We start from the raw sequence: 27,036 nt of genomic DNA, 5'->3' as shown, positions 1-27,036 counted from the left end.
GGTGGGATTGATCACACTTCCTGCAGGAGTGATTCCTGATTGGTCAGAGTTCCTTCCAGCTTGGGTTTATCCCACAAACACTGCTACCTCAAACCAGCGAGTCATTCCATCATGTATAAACAAATCAGGTAGCCAAGTTCGTTGTGCACTTTGTGTAACCCCGCCTCTTGCTCCGCCTCCCACAATTTGAGAAGAAAAATGATACGACTTTAAAAAAAGCAGGCAGATTACCAAAAAACCAGAAACCAAAATGTTAAATATTTTCCACCAAATTAAACATATGTTTGTAGTTTAACAAGAAAACTAGTAAAGGAATATAGGACATAATGAGCAGAGAGAGAGAGAGAGAGAGAGAGAGAGAGAGAGAGAAAGTCGCACTGGTGTGAAGTGCTTTCATTATTTATTTAAAGCCGTATAAAAAGCTGGATATTTAACACCTTTGTTACACTTACTGAGATGCTAATACACAACACAGGGGAACATATACACTGTGAGTTGGGAAGTTCGTATACATGTAGAAAAACTGTATAAAATATAAAAAAAGATGTAAAAGATGCATAAAAACAAATATCAATGTTTCTACAGTACTGAAAAAATGTCCATTATTTTCTGTAATACAGTAACACTAACGAGAGGAACTCCGTTTCACTAACAGTATTCATCCGAGGAGACGCTTCGGTGTGTTTTCGTGGTCCGAGGTCATTTAGGCAGCTCCTCGATGATCACCCTGGAGACGGAGTTCCAGCCAGTGGAGGCGTCGCCGTGTGGGTAATCGCCGCATGTGCCAACCCAAATGGCCACGTCCACGAGGCCGGCTCGGACGCCTTCGCACAGACCTTCCACTGAGCGCACAAAAAAGACACACGTGGATCTCCAGAGTGCAACAATTATCATATCACACAATGAAGAACTTATAAGCTTTCATTACTACATGTAACACAAATGTTCAAATCCATTGTTTTTAGCAAAACACATTAACAATACAATCATACCACCCCCACGCTGCCACCCTCACGCTGTCACCATCATGCTGCCACCCCCACGCTGCCACCCCCACGCTGCTACCCCCACACTGCCACCCTCATGCTGCTACCCCCCATGATACCACCCTCATGCTGCTACCCCTACACTGCCACCCCCACACTGCCACCCTCACACTGCCACCGTCACACCGCCACTCCCATGCTGCCACCCCACGCTGCCAACCCCATGCTTCACAGACAGCTGGGATCACGTTCTTAAGATTAAAAGCCTCACCATTTCCCCTCGCATGAATTTTCCCCATGATATGAAGTTCAGAACAAGCACCGCCTTTCTTTACCTCCACAGGTGAACTTTTAGCAATCAGCCACTTAGCCAATCAGAAGCTTCTGTGAGTAATTACATACGTTTCTGGAATCTTCTGGACCGTTTAAAGGAAAAGTCGACTTGAACGTAAAGGTTCCATCCAGTGGGATTCTGATCGCTCTGATGTGGATAACACAGACTTGGCAAAGTAAATACGTAGAGTTGAGAATAAAGATATTTAGTCTGGGTTTATGTGAATGTTTGGTCTCTTTATACTGTATTTAATCATCAATCAGAAGCTTTTATTTCTCATGTTAAGCTCACAGCGCTGTGCTCACAAACACGCTTGTTAAGCACATAAATAACGGGTTATTAAAAAATCTGACACCGATTTGAATCCTTTCCAACACGGTAACTCTCTGCTCGCCGGCCTGTGACCTGCGTGCGCCCCCATGATGACTGCGTGCACCATCCATTCGAAACGCGCTCGTCCTCTCGACGCCTTGTTTAACGCGTAACGCTGCTGTCTGAAGGGCTCTTCTACCAGACGCCAGCTCTCATGCTGCACCTATTAGTGTGAAATGATTACAGTTGATTACGCTTCTGATTGTAAAACATGGTTACGGCGGCGAGCTGAATTGTATTCGTGTGTTGAAGATGAAGCCGGTGTTCATCACAGGAACGACGTGATCGCTGCAGCAAAAACACTAAAACTACGACACCGGGAACGAGCCATCGAACAACGGAACACGCAAAGAGACTCGTGATGATCCTGCTTCATTATATTTATAGTCGAATGAATTGTAATTTTTTTTTTTTGTTTTTAGTTTTTATGTCCTACGTAGCTTTACGTACTGTCACAATGTCAGGTCAGAGGTCAACGAGAGGCGCTTTCCTGTTTAGTAATAAAGAAGTGCAGTGCACTTGACTGTAAGTGTCTCACCTGACGTGGTGCGGTGGATGTTGATGGTGGAGTTGAACTCGGGGCTGCCCTGGTCCAGGTACACGATGGACTCGATGGGCAGTGGGCCGGAGCATTCGGCTCCGTTGAAGGTGAAGTACCAGCGCTGACAGCAGGCCGTCTTACACTTGAGCCGGAGCGAGCCGCTGAAGAGGACGCGTAGGGAGCTGTCTGAGCGCCGCTTGGTGAACGTACACTCCTGCATTCGAGGAACGACGTCAATATGATGCTCAAAAATGCTTTTAGACAAACAGCTCAGTTTGACTATCAGTGTCACTCACGGCGATCTTGCCCAGGTCGATGCCGTAGTTTAGTGAGTTCCAGGCGCACTGCTTGTAGTTGGGCGTCCACGGTTCCTCGAACCTCTCGCACACACACTCGCCTTTCTCTCCTTTGGCACCGTCTCGCCCAGGGACTCCGGGCGTTCCTGGAATCCCGTTCGCTCCAGGGTTTCCTTCTCGGCCCGGGACGCCTGGCGGACCCTGCATGCAGCTGCCATACTGTGATGGGAAATATGACATCATAACACCGTTTCTATAGTAACAAGTTACACAACGAATCCTCTCTATAGACAAAAACAGATTTATTGAGTTTTTTTTTCCTCATTAACTTCAATTGAGTCTGTTTGGAAATGACTTTTTATGTTTCTTTCGTAGCTGCTTTCAAGCCGCTGAAGGAAACTTAGCGCATCGGCATGTGCTGTTCTAGGATAATTACTATAGTAACACTGTTACTATGGTGATAATAACTTCATCTTTTAACAACACCAGGCTGTTGTTGGTTATTTTCCTATAACAGCATGACAACATACACCAGAGCGCCACTAAATTATCGATAGATTCTAGCCACATAATTTCACCTCGATTTAATCTCATCTTAATAAAAAGGCCAGAGGACACGCTGCCTCCGTCACGCAGAGCTTTGATACATCGGCTAACGCTAGCTTGATTAAAGCGTAATTCCGCTAATCGTCTTGTTTATGCTGCTGATGAAATCTCAAGCTCATGCCTCATGATGTGTTTAGAAAGACGCTGGAAGGGATCTGGAATTGTTTTTGCTATTAAGAATAAGAAAAGTAAGCACAGCATAGCTTTAAATCTGTCGGGAGACGATTAAACCCGTGGCCCGATTCACAACAGTTCAGACTTTTAAACAGAACTCTACCATCACTGAAATTATTATTCAGTGTGTCCAGAAGTTTGTCAGGCTTATGCTTATGGATCCATTGTGGGTTCGTAATCAGTCACCTCTTGAAGAGAAGCTCTGACTCATTCACAGAGCCATCGATATTCCAAACCTGCACACCTTTATGCTAATCCCATGCTAATTCTCTGTGTCTGTTATGCTAACAGAGCGTCGTTCTGACAAACAGAAAGCTGAATTTGCTGAAATATGAGGGGATGAAATCCGAAGGCGTGAAAGCAGATCCAGAATACAGATGTAAAGAGGCTAAAGCCTAAATTAGCGCTAATGCATTTATTATACAGGAGAAGTCGATGTAAGGAAGGACGGACGGTAAAGCTATAAAGCGACGGATAATTTGAAGTAAAAGCTGCTTAATTGGAAATACATTTACATGTCAGATTCAATTTAAGTTGGTGAAGGTCCAGTGACATAAAACTGAAGGATTGAAGGATTAAATAAAAGGCGAGCCACGTCGTCAGTTCGCTAATCTGACCAGAGAGGAAAAATTAAATGGTCGAATTTGATTTAGCTTTAATTTCAAAATTAAATGAAAGGCCTGTAAGTACTGTCTGTGAAAACTTTTCCCTTTCTTAAGTAATGTCTGTAGCACTATAACAGGGTTGCCAGGTCTCAGAAAACAACCCCTAACTTCACAATATACGGTAACTACAGTATGACAGAAACAGGTCTACACATTATACCATCATTCACACACGTCACTGAACCTGAAGCACAGGTGGACTTGATTTTTTTCCCCATTACAAAATCCACAACCCTGACAAACCCTGATCTAATGATCTGCCTTCAGCTGAATAATTGATATAAATACATATCATGTGAAACACTACAGAAGCTGAACTGCAGCCAGATTTTCCCACATGCTGTCTGCCTCAGATATTTTTTTGACATTCTGAAATACTTTGCTAGCTCCACCGGTCTTGACCCCTGACTGGGCAGTTGAACCTGACTGAACCCCTTTAAGCACGCTGTAGAAGATTCTGGAGGCATCAACCAGCCAGACCTGAGCTTTAGGACACGACGTGAGAACGGCATGAAACAAACGGCGCTGCTTTCGCTACGTGTTTGAACACCGTCACCTGAGTTGCCTCCTGCCGGAGTAATTTAGGGTCTCATTGGCATGCCTGCGGGCACGGAGCCGTGGAAATAAGGGTCTTTAACTGAACCATAAATCTCGGTGCTATCGGCTGGAGGCAGAGCACAGAGTGCAACGGATTCATATTTATTATGGGCCCCTGGTGCGCACTTCAGAGCTGCTGGCTTGTGTGTATTGACAGAGCGAATGCGAGCGTCTCTTACAAAACAAAGTGGCGGATACACACGCAGCTAAACAAGCGCCTTCGATCGGGCCGACCGGATCCGTCAGCACCGAGCCACCTACTGAGGCTCATGGGAAGGCAGGATGAAAAATGCACTCAGGTGTGCCGGGCCGCTCTGTCCAGCAAGCGCGAGAATATCGAATCAATTCAAACAGATGAGCGTTCCCTTTGGCTTCAAGACTTTTCATTACGATGATAAATCGCCTGTGATATTTAAGTAATAGAACCATTTACAATCCCATGCTGAGGAGATTTATTTATTTTTTTTTGAAGATGATGAACTATGGACGAATCGGCTAGATGCATTTCCACCCTCTTCGTCTTGATGCCTTTCATTTCTTTCGGTTCAAGCCAAATGTTTTTCGCCACAAGTCCGATCCATGTGATTCTGACAAGCAGGTTAGCTGAAGGAAAGAAAAAAGTACTCCCTCTCCCTCCCCCACCATCTCTCTCTCTCTCTCTCTCTCTCTCTGGTCAGATGCTTTTTTAAAATCTGGCCATCAATTCAGCCCATTTATGGCTTTCCTATTTCCACTCGGTGTCAAAATGTCTCAGAGCGAGGCGAAGCTTTTTATAATAACTTACAGCAGCTGCTCACAACAGACAGAGTATTTAACCATCAACTGATGATCAAATACTTTGCTCTGCGAACAGAACCGAGTCGTAAAATAAAGTACAAAGGACGTCTGGCTTTCTGCTGGACGGGTTAAATGAAGCGCGTAACAGCAACCAGGTTGCGAGCGACTTTGAACTGAACGAAAAAATGTACCGCATGTGTATAACGTAGAGGCGAGAGAGAAGGGGGCCAAGCACCGAAAAACATACGCAATAGTAAAAGGTGACATCATAGAGGAAATCCCAGTATAATAATTATTAAAAAAAAAACTGAGAGTACATTCATGTGTGTGGAACATTATAGAAAGTCATTACTGGGAGGAGTTTAAATAAAAGAATTCTGAGCTTACAGTTTTTTTTAATTCAAATAATTTCCTTAAAAATAAATAAATAAAGCTGGGATTAGAAAGTGTCATTCATATCATCCTGTAGCCCTAAGACATAGGAGAATAAAAAAAAAAGTGGTGTTGCATGTGTGCTGCTACCACCTCTAGGTGTCGAAGCATTCATTCATTCATTCATCTTCTACCGCTTATCCGAATTACCTCGGGTCACGGGGAGCCTGTGCCTATCTCAGGCGTCATCGGGCATCAAGACAGGATACACCCTGGACGGAGTGCCAACCCATCACAGGGCACACACACACACACACTCTCATTCACTCACACAATCACACACTACGGACAATTTTCCAGAGACGCCAATGAACCTACCATGCATGTCTTTGGACCGGGGGAGGAAACCGGAGTACCCGGAGGAAACCCCCGAGGCACGGGGAGAACATGCAAACTCCACACACACAAGGTGGAGGCGGGAATCGAACCCCCAACCCTGGAGGTGTGAGGCGAACGTGCTAACCACTAAGCTACCGTGCACTTACCACCCGGACTAACGATCGAAGTTGATTATTTCCAATAAAAACACACCTCGAAGTGTTGGATTCCTTTTACACTCCTTCCATTAATGATAAACGAGTTAAGTGATTATGGTTCAGTTAATCAACACGTTCTGACCAATCAGAATCCAGAATCACAATCCAGCAGCACTGATTACAGCCGATTTCAACTAGACTCCTGAGATTTAGCGAACACCTTTTTAAACTATCCTTAAGCATCTAAAGCGGATTTTAGATGCAGACGCTATAATACTGTGACCAGATACGGCAATTTGAGGCTGAATATAGACGTAGAAATTACATGTGGCAGGAGAATTGGATGCTGGATAATTACACTGTATACAGTAGAATACAATGGAACTTTATTCATGTGGCACTTAAGCACTTAGCCGTCCCTCGGATGGAGCTCAGAAGGAGGACAAACCCCAAGCGTGAACCTCATGAGTCACTTCATATCACATTTTTTTGGGGAAATGTAGTTTATATGAAACTTAACAACTGTTCTATGATCCAGAAGTGAATGCTACCAGGTGCCGGCACTCCGGTGGACAAGACGCTTTATAAACTATCTGTCTTTTAAATTATCCCAAGTTATCTTTTAACATTTTAAAAATTCACAGTATTCGTTTGCTAAAGCTGGTGGCATCACATTACATCATATTTAGAGATTGTACCAGCTCCAGTTGTGTTCCATGCCATGAAGATTTCTGACCTTCATCGAGATGAGGGTCCTGAGGCATCTAGAGATGTTCCAGCTCCAGTTGTGTTCCGCGTCATGAAGTACTCGGACATTTAAAGAGGAACTGGCAACTACATGTGGAACCTCCTAATCAATACACAATTATCAGACTGTATCTGACTGTAGAAAGGACATTATTCATAATAACACTCTCTGGTGTTTATAACAGTTTATAATCACACCCTCCAGTGTCACCCAAATGAGGATGAGGTTCACTTTTGAGTCTGGTTCCTCTCAAGGTTTATTCCTCTTCCATCTAAGGGAGTTTTTCCTCACCACAGTCACCTCAGTCACCTCACACTTGTTCATTAGTGATAAATACAAACACGTTTAAATAGACGTCTAATATTAATCTTGAACTTTTTGTATTATATTTCTTATGTTCTGTAAAGCTGCTTTGAGACAACGTACATCGTTAAAAGCGAATAAAACTGAATTGAATTATTTGATGTAGCCAGTAAAAAAGGAAACGGTTTCTACTTCCTGTTAGTAAAAAAGGAAACATTAGTGTGCCATTCTTATCATTTTCTAATAATTTTATTCATCTTTAATTAAACTTAAAATGCAAAACAATGTTAGACTTCTGTACCTACGTTACGTAGACGTACAATTTTAAATAATGTAAGAAAAATGATGTCGTTTTTTTCAGCTGCTTGCTGTTTGGGGGTCACCACAGGAGATCATCTGGTCATATAAGATTTGGCCCAAGATTTACACCAGATGCCCTTCCTCAAGAAACCCTCCCTTTTTTTTAATCTAGGTTTGGGACTGGCACTGAGAGTTAATCCCTCAGTGGTTAGGTCGATTCCCTGCCTAGGAATCGACCCAGTGAGCATGTGGGAGCCTGCCACTGGACCATCAGAGGACAATGTACAAAAATACTAATTACTAATCAAATACAGTAAAGCACCTTTACACCATAATTTTATACCATTACTGAGTGGAGATTTGTCGTGGCATCTAAGTACCAAATTGTAATGTACGTTATTATATAGTATAGTATTGTATAGTATTGTATAGTATAGTGGAGTGCAAAAATTTTCACCCCCACAATACATTTTCGACTTTTTGCATAACCTTCAATCATATAAGGGAACAGTTTTCTTGCATCGTGTGGAAATCACAGGGGTGAAAACTTTTGTGTATAGATTAATAATTTAAGGTACATAACTGGAATCTGATGGCATTTTAGGGCAAAGCAAACATCCTAAAGGCACCAAAAGTGTACCCAAGTGTACAACCCCAGCAATAAGGACAGGTACACTTTAGTACCCTTTTTTACTGAGAGTATAGAAGTATAGTACAAAAGCGTGCAAAAGATTTCACCCACACGATTTAGTGCGTGAAACACAGACCTTCTATTTTATAAGCTGTCTAAAAGTAGTTTGAAACGAACCCTAGCTGTATCCTGCAGCAAAGTTTTTTTTTAGACCTGCAGAAGAAGGCTAATAACATCTGGCAACGTTATTAAAGATATTTCAAAAAAAGAATAGCCAAAAGACTGGCCGAGCAATCTGACAGATTCAGAGCAGATTTTCAGGAAGAAGGCGAGGAACGAACAAGCTGTGCGGAGGATATGAAAGAAGCTGGAGATGGTTAGGAAGGTAAAAGGTTCACAGTTTACTAGAAGGTATTTAGTGCACATCCAGGAACAATAAGCAAATATTCTACAATATCTAAAGCATAGACATGAACATTTATGTTAAAGATGGTTTAGAAAGAATCAAAAAAAACTTTTGCACTCAGTGAAAAACATTTCATACAAATAATGAATACTTTTAATAAGAGGTATAATAACAGTGACAATACAAAGATGATCTCAGTTGAAATTTGCAATTCTATACACTGCACTTAAACAGAGTTCTGCCAGAGTTTAAGGGTGGTTTCTGACGCTAGAGAAGATTCAAACATCTTACTTTGTCTAAGTATTCAGTGTCCTTCTGTCGGATGCCTCTGTTTTTGACTCTTTCAGCTCCATGGCAAGGAAACGCCAAGCAGAGGAAGAGCAGCGCGCGCCGTGGTACATGCGCCATGTTCCCTGTGCATGGAGCGGAGGAACGAGAGCGCGCAAAGAGAACGCGCTTTTACGCGGACTGACCAACGAGAGCGCGCCTTTCCAATTACACGCAAAAACAGAGGCGCTCCAAATTTACATAAACGACTGAAAAAAAAAAAAAAACAGGTACCGTGCCCCCCCGTTGGGGAAAACTAAATAAATAAAATATATATATATAAAAAAAATATTTAATTATAAATGTTCACGATATAAATATTTATATAATAATTATTAACTATAAATAATATAGTCCAGGGGGTACGGTGGCTTAGTGGTTAGCACGTTTGCCTCACACCTCCAGGGTTGGGGGTTCGATTCCCGCCTCCACCTTGTGTGTGTGGAGTTTGCATGTTCTCCCCGTGCCTCTGGGGTTTCCTCCGGGTACTCCGGTTTCCTCCCCCGGTCCAAAGACATGCATGGTAGGTTGATTGGCATCTCTGGAAAATTGTCCGTAGTGTGTGAGTGAATGAGAGTGTGTGTGTGTGTGCCCTGCGATGGGTTGGCACTCCGTCCAGGGTGTATCCTGCCTTGATGCCAGATGATGCCCCGTGACCCGAGGTAGTTCGGATAAGTGGTAGAAAATGAGTGAGTGAGTGAGTGATATAGTCCAGCAGTCAGATCATCATGAAATCCTGAAAGTACATGCAATATACAGTAAGTAAATAAATATAAAAATACTTTCTTTTAAATACTAATAACAGATAATTTTCTAGAAAAGAAAAGGCTGTAAAGGCTGAAAAGACTATTTTGAAGCTGAAATCAGTACAGAAATGTCTAGAAATAGGTTTAATGATCTTCTAACTGCTTTATTAAACTATAATCATCATTATAATTCTAAAAAGAAAACACTAGCTACATTTGAACATATTCGAAGTATTTTCACTTAAGAAATAAGTTATTTCAGAGTAAATGTACGGTAAAATATTAGCATCATATCTGATGCTTGCTGTATTTTTTGTAACATGTAAAATTGCAGCAGTGTGTTAGGGAAACTTCGACGTGTTGCTTTTGGATCAGATTTGGAGCATGAACATTTCCTGGCAGGTTAATCAGACGTTGAGTAAATGTGACCTTTAACGTTCTACAGCCTTATCATGTGAAGTAGTGCTTACTCTTGACTAAACTTTCCGATACAAATTTAATACGGTTTCTTCTGCAAACAAATTTAAGTACAACCCACAAAAAAAAAAAAAAAAAAACGTTAAACACACTAAATGTAGCTGTAGTGTGGAAAACAAGGGCACTATTGAATCCACCTCCTCCAGTCCATGATCTCCAGCTCCCGGTCTCCAGAGACACGAGACACTGTAAGCACTGTAAGAAGCACTGTTGCTCCTGTGTGCACGTCTTCTCCAGACTGAATGAACCCTTTCACCAGGCGCCGGTTCCCCACAGACCTGACTGCAGCACTGTACACACACCTCAGTGTCTTTGTATTACTCCTGTCTTGGGTTCGGGCCACACACACTTCATGCCTGACATGGCCAGGACATCAGGAGCGATATTATTCTGTAGTTCTCCTCCAGCAAGTCTTTAAAACACAACTCTCCTTTCATGTTGGATTTCTCTCTGACTGTTTTTCTGTGCTGGTGTTTCTGCAATGTTCTGCATTCTGTATCTTTGTAATTAAACGGCTTGCTGCTGCTGCTGGTGAAATTTTCCTCCTTGTGGATCCACACAGCACTTCTGGTATTTTATATGATTAATAAAAAGGGATCATCTTTTGTATGATAGATATATAGATAGATAGACAGACAGACAGACATCTATATAGATATATAGATAGGCAGACAGATGAATGGATGGATGGATAAAATATGAAAAAAGCATTTGAGTGTTACATTGAGGTCAACAGGGTTACTTATGTGTCCTATCAACATCCATCCATCCATCCATCCATCCATCCATCCATCCACAAGGTTTCAGACTTATATTGTTCTAAGATCTAGATTGTTTAAAAAAACTAAACATTTTTATCTTTAAAAGCTTTGAGAGTGTCTGAGAGTGTTGGACTGTAAATGTTCTTTTTTCTTCCCATCATCTGGTGGAAACCTTGAAGGTTCTAAGTTAAACTTTACAAATCAATGGAATAGAAGAAACAATGGGGTTTCATTTATTACAGATAGAACCCATTTAGGAAGCAAAACTCTATCCGATGAACCCATGAGGAACCCGATTTTAGATTTTTTTTTCTGGAACCTTCTCTTCAGGATTCTACATAAAATCCTACTTCATAAAGTTTCTGTACCAGAGCAGTACCAGATAGAACATAAACAATGAACAACAAATAACTATCCAAAAAACCCAGATGAACCTTTTTGTTCTTCAAGGGTTCAATTGGAGGTCCCTAACGCATTCTTTGGTCCTTCCATCTGGAGGAACATGAAGGTTCTTTGGAACAGAGTGGTTCTGGATAAGAATATTACTAAACAAAGCCAAACTAGAAGTAAAAAATTAAAGAACTATAGAAAAAAAAAGTTTTTTTGTGAAGCACCAACACTTCTTAGGTTTGTCTTTCTGGTGGAACCTTAGTACTGTTTGTAGAACCATGGGCTTCCTCCAGTGGGACAAAATGACCAATAAGAACCCTTGTCTCTCCAAAGAACCCCAGAAGAACACTTTTTCTGACTTTATTACATCATCTATAAAACCTTCAGTGGTTTATTATGGATTCCATAATAATAAGAAGTTTATATGCATTCCGTCTCCACCACTTCATCTCTCTCTCTCTCTCTCTCTCTCTCTCTCTCTCTCTCTCTCTCTCTCTCCTGAGTTTTCCAGTCTGAACATTCTGGTGACATCCAAAGAAATGGCTGTAACATTTTCCACATTTTGCATTCGAGTAGAGGAGCTTCATGTTCCCCAGAGGAACTGCTCAGTGAGGACACCATTATAGACTCTATAAACATCACCTGAGTTACAAAAGTGTGGTTCTGTATACTTCAAAGCTCACATTTGAATAACAAGGCACAAACCGGGGGCAATCAAGCGTTTTATTCACCCTGAGGCGATAAGTAAAGCAACACCACCAAACTGAAGATATGGATGTATTGCCTCAGGGAACACGGCTGCCTTTGTCTTCTCAAACGCTTCTCTGCTGTACACTTTGGAACGATTTAGCTCTCAGTTGTTCACTGCTGTCTTTTTCCAACAGTTTACATTCTGGAGGTTTCCATTGGCTCTCTTAATGAGGAAAACACTCCCAAGCCTTGAGAAATAGTAAAATGACGTCTCTCGAGAATGTGTAACCTTTTTCCAGAGCTTTCAGGCCCAGCATGTGCCTTATTTAATGCAGTTATGCCATTTTTTCTTCTATACTGCTTTCCAGGTGGCAGATCTGTCAGAAATGTAATCATGAAGCGATTAATGCTTAAGGTTGGTTAAGGACAGAAGACTTTTTTTCTTAACATGGTTCCTAGGTTGGTTTAAAAATAACTAGCATACAATTCTGATGTCAAGTATTTTGACCATCTACGTTTGTTCAATGGAGAGTCTTCATCGATTTCCACCACAACCTCTAGCATACAGTACAACAGCTAGCAGGTAGGGAGGGGAGGATGAAGATTAACACGTACCTTCTCTTCCACTGAGAAGTGTGGAGACACTTTTCTCCTCTTCCTCATGCGGCATCACGAGGCATTGTAACATTGCAAATCTATTTATTTTTTCTCTTGTATTCCTAGCAACAGGATTCAAACATACCATCTCTTTAGATCATCAAACAAATTGATGATGTTATTTAACAAAGAAAAGTGTATAATTATTGACATGGTGACATTTTTGGAGACGTCTCCAGTATCAGGACTTTGTAACAGATGGGAAATTCTTCACTGATGTTTTTCATCTCAGTAACTTCAAGAGAAATAAAAAAGAGAGAGAAACTAGAGAGGCATCAAACAGAAAACTGTATGAGCTAAAGAATGTTTTTACTTTAAAGTATGCGTTCCTTGTATATACGACACAAGCTAGCAAGTAACATCAGCTAACATTAGCATGGTGTAATAAACAAAACAGAAAAAAGATACGAAAACAAACGAGATAAAGTATTTAGTCAAAACCTTTCTTGTTAATTAGCTAGCTAGCTTAGTTCTCTAACCAAATTTAACAGCTGAATGAATTTATTTACCTCACAATTTGACTCACTTTTTTTGTAAGTGTTCCTTGAATACATGACACTAGCCATTAGATAGCATTAGCATGGTTTAATAAGTAAAATAAGATGAAACATATCGCTACAGTAGCTGGTTTAGTCTTGTAAGCTTATTTAATCTTTCTCCTAGCTAGTCACCTGGTTGCTAACTAGCTAACTCAGATACAGCACATTTGTAGCTACTTTTGCCTTACATTTGTACTTAAAATTTTACTAATCTATTAAAGAAAATCCCACTGTTTTAATAAGTTAAAAAAAGATTTATGAGTTAAAGTAGCTAGCCAAAACCTTTGTTGTTAATTAGCTTGCTAGCCTAGTCTTTTAACCAAATTTAACAGCTGAATGATTTTATTTACCTAACAAGTTAACTCACTTTTATGTAAATGTTCCTTAAATATATGACACTAGCTATTAGCTAACATTAGCTAAAATGAATGGTATAATAATAATAAAAAACATTTAAAATGAATGAGCTAAAATATGGTTAATTAGCTAGCTAGCTTAGTCTTGTAACCAAAAGTAACAGCTGAATTAATTTATTATTAATATTTATTTTTCATTATTTACCTCACAAGTTAACTCACTTTTATGTAAATGTTCCTAGAATATATGGCACTAGCTATTAGCTAACGTTAGCTAACATTAATGGTTTAATAAACAAAAAAAAAAGATAAAATGAATGAGGTTAAAATATGGTTAATTAGCTAGCAACCACAAGTAACAGCTGAAATAATTTATTATTATTATTATTATTATTATTATTATTATTATTATTATTATTATTATTAATTATTATTTATTATTTATTATTTGCCTCACAAGTTAACTCACTTTTATGTAAATGTTCCTAGAATATATGGCACTAGCTATTAGCTAACGTTAGCTAACATTAATGGTTTAATAAACAAAAAAAAAAGATAAAATGAATGAGCTAAAATATGGTTAATTAGCTAGCAACCACAAGTAACAGCTGAAATAATTTATTATTATTATTATTATTATTATTATTATTATTATTATTATTATTTATTTATTTATTATTTGCCTCACAAGTTAACTCACTTTTATGTAAGCATTCCAATAAGCGAAACTAGCAAACTAGCAAACGATATTAGCATCTTCCTCTAAGCACACATTTAAATGAAATTCACTTCATCTAAAATCTATAAACATGGACCTGAAACAGACATAATCCATAAAATAATCTACCTGTGTCCATAACTAGACTGTTTTGTTATGCACTTTTTAATCTTTAGTTCCACTTCAGTCCTGTGGATGGCAATGACGCATCAGAGATCTTCTTCCTGTCCTGAGGATCTTCCTGTTTAATGTTCAGAGTATGTGGAAGGAGAACATTTCAAAGGGCACGACGCAGAGCAGGATGCTAAGTGTGTCATCCACAACAAACCTGCCACTGAGCTTCTGGAGCTACACCCACAGCCCCATCATCGTTAAAACACCAACATACAGGCGGATAATTTATCTATTTATTTTTATATATATTCTGAAAGGAAAACAAGGAGAATTAAGAACCTCTAAACCTCTTAAAGAAGGATATTTTATACCTGCTTATTAATTTCAAATGAACTTAAAACATCTTTGCATTGCTGAATGTTTAGCCATAAACATTCCATGAATTAGCATGCTAGCATAATCTTGTTATTAAATTCATGCAGCCATTTTATTGGCTGTATGAATTTATTTACATCACAAATATGAACACAAACAAATATTAACAAATGGATAATTATTTCCCAGCATAACTTTAACATATACTTGGAGTATGTTGTAATTTTAGCCTGTTACAGAATGTTTTTTCTTTCCATAAAAAAAGCTTTACATTTTTTTTCATTATATTTTTGAGTCCCCTCACTTTCTCCTGGGATTTGATCCTGTGAACATCCGGTCACTCTCTGGGAATCATAACAGCTGCTTTATCGATGAAACAAAATGGTCAATAGTTCATCACAAAACCGTATACACAGGACAGGAGATAATAGAAAATGTGTTTTGAGCCATATTCTGTTTTCCACTTTTCCTAGATTTGGTCCCCAGCTGCCGGATCTGAGAAGTGTTGCAAAGTGAATCGTGCTTCAATCATAGCGGTAGGTAATCAGCTTTCAGGCGCCTTCCTCAGAGTGATGTGTTGCATATTTGTCGTGTCATCCCGGAGCGTACAAATATTTGTGTGTTATTGCCAAACACGTGCAGATGTTATGCAGATGTAATGCGGAGCGACGTGAAGGGGAAGGAGGAGAAGACACAGAGACACGACAGAAGGCATCGCACGGCTATCGATGAAACATCATGACGACTTTTTTCTATTGTGTTTGCATGGGAGGTGATAAATAAATAAATAAATAGTCGTCTGTGACAGACAGCTGCAGGAACGTGGATCAGGACTCAGATTGCAGTTTAGAGGGCAGCACTGTTCCTGAGAGCATCCCATCTCTGCTCTGACTCATCCCTAATGCCTCGGTGGTGCTTCAACACCAGCCGCCGCTAAACACTCTAGAAGCTTGTCCCTACTGCGTGGCAAGTGCTACCGTGACACATCATGATGCGCACTTACTGAATCCCGGCCAACCCCGGCACTGGAGAGCCTAATCCTCGAGCAAATCTATGCAGCGAGACTTATTTACATCTGCGCTCTACATAAACCTCTGAGCGATGGCACCTGACTGCGAGAAATCCCGCAAACTGGGACAGCGAAGAGACTTATTTAAGAACGCACACTGTTCCGTGCCTTGTGTTCGCCACCACATCAGCTTTTTTTCCCCCTCGCTGCTGTCAGTTTCTTATTTAAGTGGATCAGGCTGCAGGCCCAAAAAAATGTCAAGCATAAGATTAAGTAGTAGGTGCTGTCTATCATCGTGTAACATTTCCCGACGGGACTAAAATGTCTGCTAAATGTCAAACGATTAAACGTCAGCGTTCTGCTGTAAATCCCAGAAGGAAAGTTGTATCTAAACCAAATCTTAGAACCTAACCTTTAACTAAAGATGATGAGTTAGCAGGCTAACAAGGTGAGATTACGTTAATGATTACCATTAGCAGGCCCTGGTCAGAGTTGAGAAGATGCCAAAGTCTATCCTGAACATCACAGAACATGCACACAAGAGTTTACACCACCATGACTGCTGCAAAATAATGCTAGCATAAAATGTTAGACTTATCTTTGAAGTAACGAATGAATTCAAAACAATGAGATATTCATAACAATTAACGACATACTATCTTCAAATAATGAGATAGAGAAACAAGATTAAAAAAATAATTAAATGCCTACACTGAGCACTAAAACAGGAAACAGATGTGTTAGCGCTTAGGTGAAAATCCGGGTTTGGAATAGAGAGTGGTAGCTTTTGGATCATCTGGTGGAGCCAGACATGACACAAATATGAGATAATATGTCTAAAGTGACGACAAATTTTCAAATAATGTGCTAGTCAAAATCACAAGATATTATGCTAAAGTAACCAAATACTCTTGAAAGAATGAGATTTCAGATCAAAATGCTGAGATATTAATTTAAATTAATATACTTTCTTGAAATAATGAGATATTAATTCCACAAAACAAGATACAACAATGAAAAAATGGAACAATAGACTTAAAAATAAGCTATTTTAATAGAGATATCAAATTGAAAAAAACAAGATATCAAGTTAAACTAACAAAATATTAAATTAAATATTGAGATATTAAGTTGCATTACCAAGAAATTGGTAATAATATGTTAATAATATAATAGTTAATATAAGAAAGATAAGAAATAGAGATATTCAGTCACAAAAATGAGATATCATTTATTAATGTTATATATGAGATAACATTAATTAACGCATTATCCTTTTGTGACTAAATATATTATTTCAACTGAATATCTTGAAATAATCCACTTCCACTTCATGTGTTTTGGAGGGTAGGAGGAACATAGAGAACCTGAAGATAACGTGATATTTAAATGCACACAGCTCGCAACTCAAGCTCCAGATGGAACCGTGGACCCCAGAGCCATGAGGCAACAACGTTCCCTGCTCCAGCATGTTGTCTGCTCTGTTTACAGTCATGCTGAACATCATTAAGCTAACAATTACTGCGGGTGCAACCTGGACTGAAGTGTGGAAAAAGATAAGATGGAACCAGTAGAGAACCACAGTCGAGGAGATACTCCCTTAGCAGTTGCAGGATAAACAAATGTTTTGATATTACCTTCATCCCAAATGGGGATCATTCATGGAAAGAGGATTTGCATTAAATGCCTTAAACAACACTCATTAAAACAGACAACACACACACACACACACACACACATTTTATTCTGCTTTTTTTCAGTTGGAAAGGAGTTGAGTTTATTAACTGACCAGTTACTGGCTGAAGAATGTGATGCGGTGGCACTTTAGTCCTGTAGTCTGTCCAGCTCTTTCGAACATGATTGCTGCTACTGACGTCAGCACCATCGCTATGGTGATCTGGCAAAAGCTAAGTCTCTGCTCTAACTTCAAATGCATTCTCAGAGTCCTGCTTTTGCGCCAATGTCTTTATGTTGAACATAACAAGCTACCTATATTTCTAGATGAAGTTGCTGATAGTATTAATTGTCTGCTGTTTATTTCCAGCTGAGATGCTACACTAAATACGACGCAATTTCCGTTAAGGAATGAAATGTTGTCTGCGATCAAGACCGCTACCTTGTTTTTTAGAATTTTTTTTTTTTTTTTTTTTTTTTTTTTAGCAAGACGCAAAATCAACACCAACTTAGCAGGAGAGTCTGTACTTAAAGTTACCCTGGTGAGTATTCTGATGCAGAACTTTCTCCAGTTCTCACACAGCAGGAAAGCTCTTGCAATCCCTTACACGATCCAACTGAGGGATGCAAAACACTTCGTGTCCAATCTCCATCTCACCAGCGCTTTTCATCTTCATGCGTCTGATTCCTGAAGGTGTCGTTTATGCTGGAACGTGAACAAGGATCTTATGATTCCTGATCTGGAGTAGCGTTTGTATATTTATTTATTTATTTATTTATTTATTTGTTATTCGTGAGACTGGTTCAGAACTGCCGGGTCTCATCGATCATCCCACGCTCAATTTAATCAGCTTTCATCGCTTTGCCGTCCGGGGGTTTTTAATGGAGCTTCCTCACTCCGCTCTGTGCCGTCCTTCATCAATAATGGATTGTGTCTCGATGCTCCTGTAAAGGAACAGCTTCCTGTTTCTGAGAGCTCGATCCTTTACTTTTTGTCATCGAAAGTACGAATGGAGAGATACACGATTTTCTAATATCGATATAATGTTTTATGTGATCCAGACAGAACAACTGTTCGCTGTTGTGACTGACATTTGGGCTTGTCCAAAGCACAGGGCTTCTAAAAAAAGAATAAAAAGAAGACTTTATTTATTTGTCACGTCTACATTACAGCACAGTGAAATTCTTTTCTTCGCATAGCTTTGCTTGATCAGATGAAATTGGGGTCAGAGCAGAGAGTCAGCCATGTTTTTGGCCAGAAAGGGTTAAGTATCTCACTCATAGGCTCAACAGTGGCAGCTTTGGAGGACTGTGGGTTTTACCCCTGACCTACTGATCAGAAACCCAGAGCCACATAGTGCTGCGGAAAAATATAAATTCCCCACATCGCCATGGTGATTTCTTTACCCCGGCTTGAATCGGTCAGTGTTTTGGATGTGATACACCAGAACATATGGATTTATAAGCATTTTTCACTTCCTGGTGGTGTCTGAGAAAATTCTTGAGCCAATACATTATGCTAGCATTTATTAGCTTTAACCACTTTATACACTAGCATTCTGGAAAGTGATTTATGGGACATTTTCAAACAGTAGAAACAAAGGAATGAATGTAAAAAAAAGTCTGATGTAAAATTAGTCAGGAGATTTTTTTTTACCTCACAGAATTTGTTTCTGAGCTGCTTTTTTAGATGAACAAACACTTGGAGCATCTCAGAGAGCAGGAATTGGTTTGATATCAACATTTACTCTGAAGATACAAACATTTGTGTGGAGAAAAACAAACTGATTTAGCTTTTTAAAACTTTTCTATGAATATATCACCTCTAGTATTGTAGAGAAAAACAGAAATCCTGATAAAACACTACACACACTTAAAGTCCTGAGTGTCTACTTTCATATGAGCTTCATGTTAACACCACCGTGGAGTGAGACGTGAGGAAGACGTTCAATCACCAACACGGACACGAGACAAACAGGAGGAAAGTCGATTTTTTTGCCATCTCAGAAAAAAGAATATAATAAAAATGATTTATTTTAAAAGCAGGAAATTGGGTTTGATTCTGAGTTTGAAACGTTTTCTTCACCCCACAGTAGGTGATATTTACATATTTGCTGTTGTTCAGTCAAAAAAAAAGAGGGTTTAACAAAAGCAGGTACTCTTTATTTTGTAAATGGCATTTACAAATGAATATTTACATGATGTAATCTTGTATTATTATTTTTTCTTACAAAGGTGTATTTCTCACAAAAATAGATCTCTTTTTTCAAAAAACTTTAAATATCTGTACATTTGTTATGAAGATTATATACAAAGCAGGCGGAACCCACCCGAAGGAGCCAAACGGAAATCTTCTCCGACGTCCACACTGAGAAAAAATAATAATAATAAAAAAAATAAATAAATAAAAAAAATAAAATAAATAATAATAATGATAATAAAATAAAAAATAAAATGACACAAAAGCATGACATGGGTCACGGCACCGTGAAGCAGAGCAAAGTAGCTGTTAAGCTACATCAGATATTTGGCGACCATTTTGGTGACAGACATTTTTCCATAAATCTAGTTGGTGACGTGGATAAATAAATATCTTATTTCTTTCCAGAAAATAAATCCTTTTCATAGTCTGTGCATTTTACAAGGCGCTGTTATGGGGATCGCTACGTGATGTGCTCGCTGAGACATCACTGAAATAAAAAAAAAGCTGCGAAGTGAAATCAATTAAAGCACGTCTAGTCGTCGATCGGTAACAAACACCTATGTAAAGCGTGAGGTTCCTTTAACTGACATTAAATCACAGTGCTGCTAAATTCTCCTCCGATTCATTTCCCGTAACAGCGAATCGCAAGTGTACAGTATATCGATGCTCTCGTTCTTTATACATCGTCGTTTCTATAGTAACAACACAAAGACGTCATTTTTTTTTTTTTCTTCTTTTTTTTACCAAAACAAACAGTAACGTGTGCTTGTTGTGGAAACGATGCTGTTCTCTGTGTAGAGGTATTTTCCATGTCATAATTAATAAAGAAAGGGGCAAAAAGAACGAGGCTGACATTTACAGAGACACAAGAACTAACATGAAATGGAACTAGAAACAGATAAAAAATATAAATATGAGGTGAGGTTGTGATTTGTTTTGACTCGTCTGCGAATGCGGCCGTGTTTATCTGGATTAAGTGTTCTGCATGTTGTTAAAGTTACCAATGAGGTAATAAATGCGTTACATTTTAATCAGTTAAAGGAACCTTTAACTTTAACGTTGAACAGAAAAAAAAGTAGCAGAACGTTTTAGAAGCAGGCAGCAATCGAAAAAACAAATTCAGAATAATATTAAAGCGAGAACAGAAGGGACACTCCATCATTATCTAAGCGTTTCCTCTAAACCTGTTCTGTTGTGATCTGAAGTAGGATGGCGAGAGAAACAAAGCCAGGAAGCCAAGCCGTGGCGAGAAATCGATGCAAACTCGCACTGAGAAGCATCCTGGGAAAAGGGTCCTGAAAACCCGGAACGTTCCCGGTTTCGCATGAAGCCTAATCAGATTATTTTTAGTTATATGTAAATAAAAAAAAAAAAAAATCAAGGACACTCTTAGAGTGAGTTGCACAACCTAAAAACACTCCACTGGAAATGTGAAGCAGTCCCGCCCTCGCTTGCTGATCCACGCAGAGCGTAAAGCATAAAGATTAGACCGGATGTGGGGAGGGGGAGGGGCAGGAGCGCATCATTGTGTGTGTGTGTGGGGGTGGGGGGTGGGAGTGGGGGGGGGGGATTGGCTCCTAAAACTGTGCTTGCATCTTCCTTCGTAAACCTGTGCAACCTCCACGAAGTCCAGATAATAAAAACGCACCGCGGTTTAATCCCTAAGACGAGTTCGTTCGTGTCAAACCATGGTGCAGACGGTGTTGAGGCTCGGGTCGAAGCGCACCACTTTGCCCTCCATGCTTTTGGTGTTGGTGTTGTACATGGGGTTCTCGAACGTGGCCTGGCCGTTGCTGTTCTCGTGCACCGAGCAGCCCGAGAACTCGGCTTTGTCCGTCCTCCTAAAAGCACAGACGAAAAAAAAGCTAAAAAAAAAAAATAAAAAGACCAACTTTGGTCATCATGTCCATACGATCACACATAATAATCTTGTGAGAAATGCAGAAATCCCTAAAAAACTTTACAAAGGTTTAGTATTCGGCATGCAATGACCCTCGGCAGTAATGACGCTGGAGTAACTACACTATACACGCTCACTACATCTCGTCTCAATCAGCTCCTAACTCGTCGTTAAGTCGGCCATTTTAAATCTTCCCAAGCGTACCGGAAACTTCTGTCCCTAAAACCTCAGGGATCGTCGATCCTCACTCACAGCTGTACTGTAAGTTCCTTTACCGGAAACATGGACGTCATCTATTCTGAAGCGTCTCGGCAGGAAAAAAATGGTGTAAAAAAAAAAATCTTTAAACGTAAAAAAGTAGCTTTGTTCTGTTTGTTGTAGCTCGCACACGATTACTGACATACGGTCGAGCTTTTTTATTTATTTTGTTTATTTGTATTTTTTTTAAACCCGCGATCAAGCGAACACGTTTATATGTCGTGATTAAAAACTTCAGTATTTGATACGTTTGGGATTTTAAGACTGAAGAAATCAGAATGACACTGAAATGCGTGGAAGTGAGCAAACTTAGGGAACTCGCCCGCTGATTGAGACGCAGCCATAATGTTTGTGCGAAAGCAGGTGAAAATACGTCTGTGATGATGTTCCACAACGTTAACTAGATTAACTAGAACGGATAAAACCTACGACAATGTGCCGTTCTTTAGTAAATGAGACTTTGCTCTGTGTGACTCTGCTTCATTCCAGCACCGTGTCGTTTATTATTTTCCCACATCATCGCGTCCTGAAGCGTAGATGTTTATCGGCTCCTTTGGATTAACGACCTTTATTTAATCTTGTCTTTTCTTTACATTTTCTTTACATAGAAAAAAAAAATTCAATCCTAGTTAAACTTCTGACTCCGTGCTTCAACGCCGTACGTGTGACTCCATTATTATTGTTTATTATTGTTTATTATCCCATCAGGAACCCCGAAGCCGTCCGGGAAACAGTTTCTTCTGGATTCAAACCGCACATCAACAACGGCACCTACGCAGATTTTTAAGCTGGCGAGCGCAACGTACCTCTGCTTGTAGAGATAAAATCCAAACCCTGCAAATATCAGAGCAAAAAAAGGCACAAGAATTGCCACGGCCACAGAGCTGCTGTTGGTCCCGGGCGGCGCCTCGGAGCTTCTCGTGGTCTCCGTGATGTTCTGACCTGTGTGAAGGAAAACTAAATCTGTACACGGTCGAAAATGACATCTGGTAAAACCGCGAGAAAGACATTTGTGTGTGTGTATAAACAGAATGTAGACCAGCGGTGTCCAATCTTATCCACAAAGGGCCGGTGTGGGTGCAGGTTTTCATTCCAACTAAGCAGAAGCCACACCAGAGTCTACTAAAAGCCAAGAACAACTGATTAAACAGGTGGAATCAGGTGTGGCTTCTGCTTGGTTGGAACGAAAACCTGCACCCACACCGGCCCTTTGTGGATAAGATTGGACACCGCTGATGTAGACTTTATAACGATTTAATGTGATAAACCTTCATGACACTTGCTTTAAGTCTATAATAACACTCTGGTCTGCAGGTTTGTTTTTAAATGAACTGCACACAGCTTGATATTATAGAATACATTACACGGCTTATTAGATTACGTCCCATTATAGCGCACTTCTGAAATCCCCTTCAGAATCTTCTATAGCACTCCAATCGTGTTGACGTTGTAATAACGTTTCCTTGACGGACGATAAACGTGATGAACGACTACAACAACAAAGCACGCGATAATATACCGAGCCAAAGGAACACACCTTGTCTCTGTAAACCGAACTGTCCGTAATCCCGGCTCTGGATGTAGCCCTGGAACACGTACGGACCTCCGTCCTGCTCGGCTGAAACCTGGAGTCGGAGAAAAAAGAAAAAAAATGAAGAAGAAGTTTAAAGAAGCAGCGGAGTGAAGATCGGTGCTGAGAACGAATGCAGTCGTGTTTCTCAGAGCAATTACTCGGTTATTGGAATATCGCGACTCGTCCTGTGTTCACTGTGATGATGTTAAAAGTGCAGCGAGTCATTTTTTTCTTTTATGTACAAATAACCTGAAGTCAGGAATCACAAATAAATAAATAAAAAATAAATCTTGCCAAATGTTCAAAGAATAAACTTTTATCTTTAATTTACACACAAAGACGTCTCAACGGTTCGAAATCGGTTTTCAGTTTTTATTTCCAAGTTTTATTTCTATTTGTTTTATTTCTATGTTCACTGAAAATGTTCTGTAATGAAAGCCATGATTTTGCTATGATTTTGCTATGATTTTGTGCAATTGCTGTCCAATCACAGCTCAAAACTGTAATCAGGGGGCGTGGCTTAATCAGAGAAGAGGCCATTATTGAGAAGGTGCTATTACTTTTGTGCAGCATGTAACATTGGTTAGAAATACCGTGTATTATAAAGTGTTTGACAGACTGAGCAGCCGTTTAACCAGCAGCCCCCTACAAGCTACACACACACACGTATACACGCCAGTACACACACTGACACAGTCTATTAGACTTGGCTTCCCCACGGCAAGCCATCAAACACTTGCCCAGACGAGCTCTCGGGTCCCCGTCCCACCACCCTCCACGTTTCCAGTCGTCTTTATGACTAACGCAGCCTGGCAGAAAGTAAAGCCACGCTGGGGTCACTTCCACCACCCACACTAACAGCTTCTTCCCCTCTGGCTGTCAGCCTCTTCAGCGCCCTGTTGACACTCCACCTTTATCACACGGCTTCACACATCTCTTTACCGCTCGGCGCCGCTTCCTCGCCGCTTCCTCGCCGCTTCCTCGCCTTATTATTCTGCTGCTTTCACTCGAATCTTTAGCGATGTGCTTAACGCAGACAGAATTCGGATAGAATAACGGATCCAGAATTAGTCAACTGGAACGATGCTTTATTTCCTCTTCCTGTTTAAAGCTAACAGACAGACAGCGTTAAAATTTTTTTTTACATCTAACATGTCAAAACATGTCATCTAACAATCATTTTTTCTGTCAGTAAGATATTATGATAGCAAAAAGATTCCCTGATGTCGCTTAAACGATTAAATAACAAATTATTTAATATATAATCGAACCCGGATCTCCGCGGTAACGTTGATTTAGCAGATTACACCCGAACGCAGAGATTCAGCGTGTGCACTACATTTATTGATATAAATAAAGACTAACATAAAACACAAAACATGACAAACTAAACATGGCTATAGCCTGGAAACTTGCATAACGTACACGACATAACCATACATAAAACTGGAATAGCACAGTGTCTGGCGTTTCGGCTCGCACATAACGTTACACTGGTACTACGTGAAAGACTGATATAAAGAAATGCATCGGTGGGAAAACAATAGGAAAAGCAGTGAGCTCGGAATAACAGTGAGCGATGGATAAACCACTTGCCAGCCCCCTGCTGGTCAAGCAAGGAACTGTCTGAGTAACTCCTGACGCCTGCTTTGAACCACCAGATAGTTCGTTTCACACGTGTGAGTTAGAAGCAGGGTTATGAAGCACGATCAAACGTCAAAGGTGAACTGATACGTGAAATGATACGATATTAGAGACATATAAGACATGTTGCTTAGCAACAGACACCCAATCAGAAACCGAACACGTCCCTCCTATGACGTTAAAACGGGAACGTAGCAGCGCTAACGATAACGGCTTATTGCTTAGAGTCAGAGGCGGCAAAACGGCGAGGGGGAAACAGGTTACACTGAAAAATTAGTTGCTTATAAAAAAAAAAACAAACATAAAAATGAGCAAGATAACAAAACTACATGAGACAATCCAGGTTTAATGTGTGAAAATCTCTCATGGATCTCCTACATGTGGTACATTTAGATTATATACAGCCGGCAGTGATGATGTGCAGCAGGAGTACAAGCTGCCAGGTGAAGAGAGAACATATATCACAGGAAGTAAACAATTCAGCTCATTGTGTGTGTGTGTGTGTGTGTGTGTGTGTGTGTGTGTGTGTGTGTGTGTTTGTGTAGGAGTATGCTATCGTCCGTATATACATTAGCGTACACTAATGTGTGTAATCACTGTCCTTTGTGTATGTGCCCAGAAAAGTGATTTAGGATTTATGCACCTATTACAGTCATCAGCAGCTAGCAGTAAAACGGCTGCTTCCTGCTAATCTCTAGGGTTATTGCTCATGTCTGGTTGTTATCTGTGTACGGCCACAAATTATCAGACAAATTTGTTTTTGTGTGTGTGTGAACAAACAGAACGTAACAAACAGAACTTTGTCTGAATTTACTCTTCTCCTAAACCCCTCCCCATGTCTCTTCTCCTAAACCCCTCCCCATGTCTCTTCTCCTAAACCCCTCCCCATGTCTCTTCTCCTAAACCCCTCCCCATGTCTCTTCTCCTAAACCCCTCCCCATGTCTCTTCTCCCAAGCCCCTCCCCCATGTCTCTTCTCACAAACCCCTCCCCATGTATCTTCCCCTAAACCCCTCCCCCATGTCTCTTCTCCTAAACCCCTCCCCCATGTCTCTTCTCCTAAACCCCTCCCCCATGTCTCTTCTCACAAACCCCTCCCCATGTCTCTTCTCCTAAACCCCTCCCCATGTCTCTTCTCCCAAGCCCCTCCCCATGTCTCTTCTCACAAACCCCTCCCCATGTATCTTCCCCTAAACCCCTCCCCCATGTCTCTTCTCCTAAACCCCTCCCCATGTCTCTTCTCCCAAACCCCTCCCCATGTATCTTCCCATAAACCCCTCCCCATGTATCTTCTCACAAACCCCTCCCCATGTATCTTCTCACAAACCCCTCCCCATGTCTCTTCTCCTAAACCCCTCCCCATGTCTCTTCTCCTAAACCCCTCCCCATGTCTCTTCTCCTAAACCCCTCCCCATGTCTCTTCTCCTAAACCCCTCCCCATGTCTCTTCTCCTAAACCCCTCCCCATGTCTCTTCTCCTAAACCCCTCCCCATGTGTCTTCTCACAAACCCCTCCCCATGTCTCTTCTCCCAAACCCCTCCCCATGTCTCTTCTCTCAAGCCCCTCCCCCATGTCTCTTCTCACAAACCCCTCCCCATGTCTCTTCTCCCAAACCCCTCCCCCATGTCTCTTCTCACAAACCCCTCCCCCATGTACCTTCCCATAAACCCCTCCCCCATGTATCTTCTCCTAAACCCCTCCCCATGTCTCTTCTCCCAAAATCCTCCCCATGTATCTTCTCCCAATCCCCTCCCCCATGTCTCTTCTCCCAAACCCCTCCCCATGTCTCTTCTCCCAAACCCCTCCCCATGTCTCTTCCCCCCAGCCCCGCCCCATGTCGCGTCTCCCAAACGACCTCCCCATGTCTCTTCTCACAAACCCCTCCCCCATGTCTCATCTCCCAAACCCCTCCCCATGTCTCTTCTCCCAAGCCCCTCCCTATGTCTCTTCTCCCAAGCCCCTCCCTATGTCTCTTCTCCCAA

General features: G+C 40.7%; 2 protein-coding genes across 2 annotated transcripts in view; both read right to left on the bottom strand.

Annotated features, from left to right (window-relative positions):
* Window positions 1-383: 383 nt before the first annotated feature.
* cthrc1b (collagen triple helix repeat containing 1b) lies at window positions 384-9,058 on the bottom strand. The gene is made up of 4 exons (XM_060862295.1): window positions 8,936-9,058; window positions 2,530-2,748; window positions 2,231-2,447; window positions 384-842 (listed from the first exon to the last, which is right to left on the bottom strand). The coding sequence occupies exons 1-4, from the start codon at window positions 9,050-9,052 to the stop codon at window positions 700-702; spliced, it is 696 nt and encodes a 231-aa protein (XP_060718278.1). The 5' UTR covers window positions 9,053-9,058; the 3' UTR covers window positions 384-699.
* A 12,117-nt stretch (window positions 9,059-21,175) lies between these two features.
* Window positions 21,176-27,036, bottom strand: part of csmd3a (CUB and Sushi multiple domains 3a) — a 235,509-nt gene continuing 229,648 nt past the window's right edge. The window contains exons 68-70 of the mRNA XM_060861354.1: window positions 23,376-23,463; window positions 22,645-22,780; window positions 21,176-21,521 (exon numbers count right to left, since the gene is read on the bottom strand). Coding sequence (XP_060717337.1) covers window positions 21,362-21,521; window positions 22,645-22,780; window positions 23,376-23,463 — 384 coding nt within the window. The 3' untranslated portion in view covers window positions 21,176-21,361. The remainder of the gene's footprint in view (window positions 21,522-22,644; window positions 22,781-23,375; window positions 23,464-27,036) is intronic.

This window comes from Tachysurus vachellii, chromosome 25 (genome assembly GCF_030014155.1).
Source record: "Tachysurus vachellii isolate PV-2020 chromosome 25, HZAU_Pvac_v1, whole genome shotgun sequence".
NCBI classification, from domain to species: Eukaryota; Metazoa; Chordata; class Actinopteri; order Siluriformes; family Bagridae; genus Tachysurus; species Tachysurus vachellii.
Note: the sequence above shows the minus strand (reverse complement) of the source record. Positions and strands in the feature narration are given on the sequence as shown.

What these genes read in the sequence shown, in the direction of transcription:
- cthrc1b (XM_060862295.1), bottom strand. Translation starts at nt 9,052, where the DNA reads ATGGCGCATGTACCACGGCGCGCGCTGCTCTTCCTCTGCTTGGCGTTT. An exon ending in ACACTGAATACTTAGACAAA is followed by an intron (nt 2,749 to 8,935) that starts GTAAGATGTTTG and finishes TTCCCATCACAG; the next exon opens with TATGGCAGCTGCATGCAGGG. An exon ending in TCGACCTGGGCAAGATCGCC is followed by an intron (nt 2,448 to 2,529) that starts GTGAGTGACACT and finishes CCTCGAATGCAG; the next exon opens with GAGTGTACGTTCACCAAGCG.